The sequence below is a fragment of the Otolemur garnettii genome, unplaced genomic scaffold (assembly GCF_000181295.1).
Source record: "Otolemur garnettii isolate 467f Iridium unplaced genomic scaffold, OtoGar3 scaffold00151, whole genome shotgun sequence".
NCBI lineage: Eukaryota > Metazoa > Chordata > Mammalia > Primates > Galagidae > Otolemur > Otolemur garnettii.
The window spans coordinates 959,835-961,242 of record NW_003852546.1 but is presented as its reverse complement, the minus strand read 5'-3'; the positions used below and the strand labels follow the sequence as shown (position 1 = coordinate 961,242).

Sequence of the window (1,408 nt, the reverse complement as noted above, 5' to 3'; positions counted from 1 at the left end):
GCCCTACCCACTGAGCTACAGGTGCCGAGCCATGTGCCTAATTGTTTTTAAATTAATATTTTATCTTTTGTATTATGAAAAATTCAATATTCCAAGTCTTATTATCTAGAAAATGAAAATCCTCCATAATCTCATCCCTCAGTGGTAATCACAAAAAGGAATAATGTATAGGTAATATATATGTATAGAATATGACACATAACCAAGTATGGTGGGTTATCATTCTATCATTTTGGGAGGCTGAGATAGAAGGATTGCTTAAAGCCAGGAGTTTGAGAGCAGCGTGGGCAATGCAGCGAGATCCTGTTTGTACAGAAAATTTAAAAATCAGCCTGGCATGGTGGTGTGCACCTGAAGTCCCAGCTACTTGGGTTTCTGAGGTGGGAAGAAGATCACTTCAACCCTGGAGTTTGAGACAGTAGTCAACTATATGATTGTACCTATGAATAGCCACTCCACTCCAGCCTAGGCAACACAGGGAGACTTTGTCTCTGGAAAAAAAATGAATACATCTAGGGTCCCTTTTTTCCCCTTTAATGTTATACTTCTGCTGCTTTTCTTCCAGGGTTTAGGCTAGGTTGAACTTACATCTTTTTGTGAGGCAGAGTCTCACTCTGTGGCCCTACGTAGAGTGCCGTGGCATCATAAGTCACAGCAACCTCAAACTCCTGGGCTCAAGCAATTCTCTTACCTCAGCCTCCTGAGTAGCTGGGACTACAGGTACCCACCACAATGCCTGACTAATTTTTCTATTTTCAGTAGAGATGAGATCCTGCTCTTTCTCAGACTGGTCTCTGAACTCCTAAGCTCAAGCACTAGGGTTATAGACATGTAGACATGAGCCACTGTGCCTGGCCTGAACTAATAATTGAGTGGCTCTTTGTGTTTGTGTTTTATCATAGAAGTACTTGGGACAGTAGACTTTGTTGCCCCTGATGACCGAGTGGTCTTCCGCACTTGTGAAAGAGAACAGAACAGGGTGGTCTTCCAGATGGTAAGAGACCCCATTACCACTGCCCTTCTGAGACTCACCCTTTCCTGGGATTTCCCAACTCATGCCCTGTATTGGGCCAGTGTTGAGTGTTCAGGCTATATTGCGTAATGGTGGCTTTTTGGAGACTCCTTTAATGTTTTTCAAAGATCTGCCTATGAGTGATAACACTGTTGGAGACAGTTTATGGAATTCCAGGTATTGTAGTCTGTTTTGTGCCTCTAGTCTCAAATTTAATTTATAGGAATTATCTGTTTGGCTTTATTTTTATTTTATTTTTTATTATTATTATTTTTTTTGACAGAGCCTCAAGCTGTCCCCCTTGGTAGAGTGCCGTGGCATAGCTCACAGCAACCTCTAACTCCTGGACTCAAGCGAGTCTCCTGCCTCCACCTCCCAAGTAGCTGGGACCACAGG

General features: G+C 42.8%; 1 protein-coding gene across 1 annotated transcript in view; it reads left to right on the top strand.

The window, feature by feature from the left end:
• Positions 1–1,408, top strand: part of DUS2 (dihydrouridine synthase 2) — a 32,645-nt gene that overhangs the window by 1,968 nt on the left and 29,269 nt on the right. Inside the window, exon 2 of the mRNA XM_003799430.2 lies at positions 903–994. Within this exon, the coding sequence (XP_003799478.1) occupies positions 903–994 (92 nt within the window). The remainder of the gene's footprint in view (positions 1–902; positions 995–1,408) is intronic.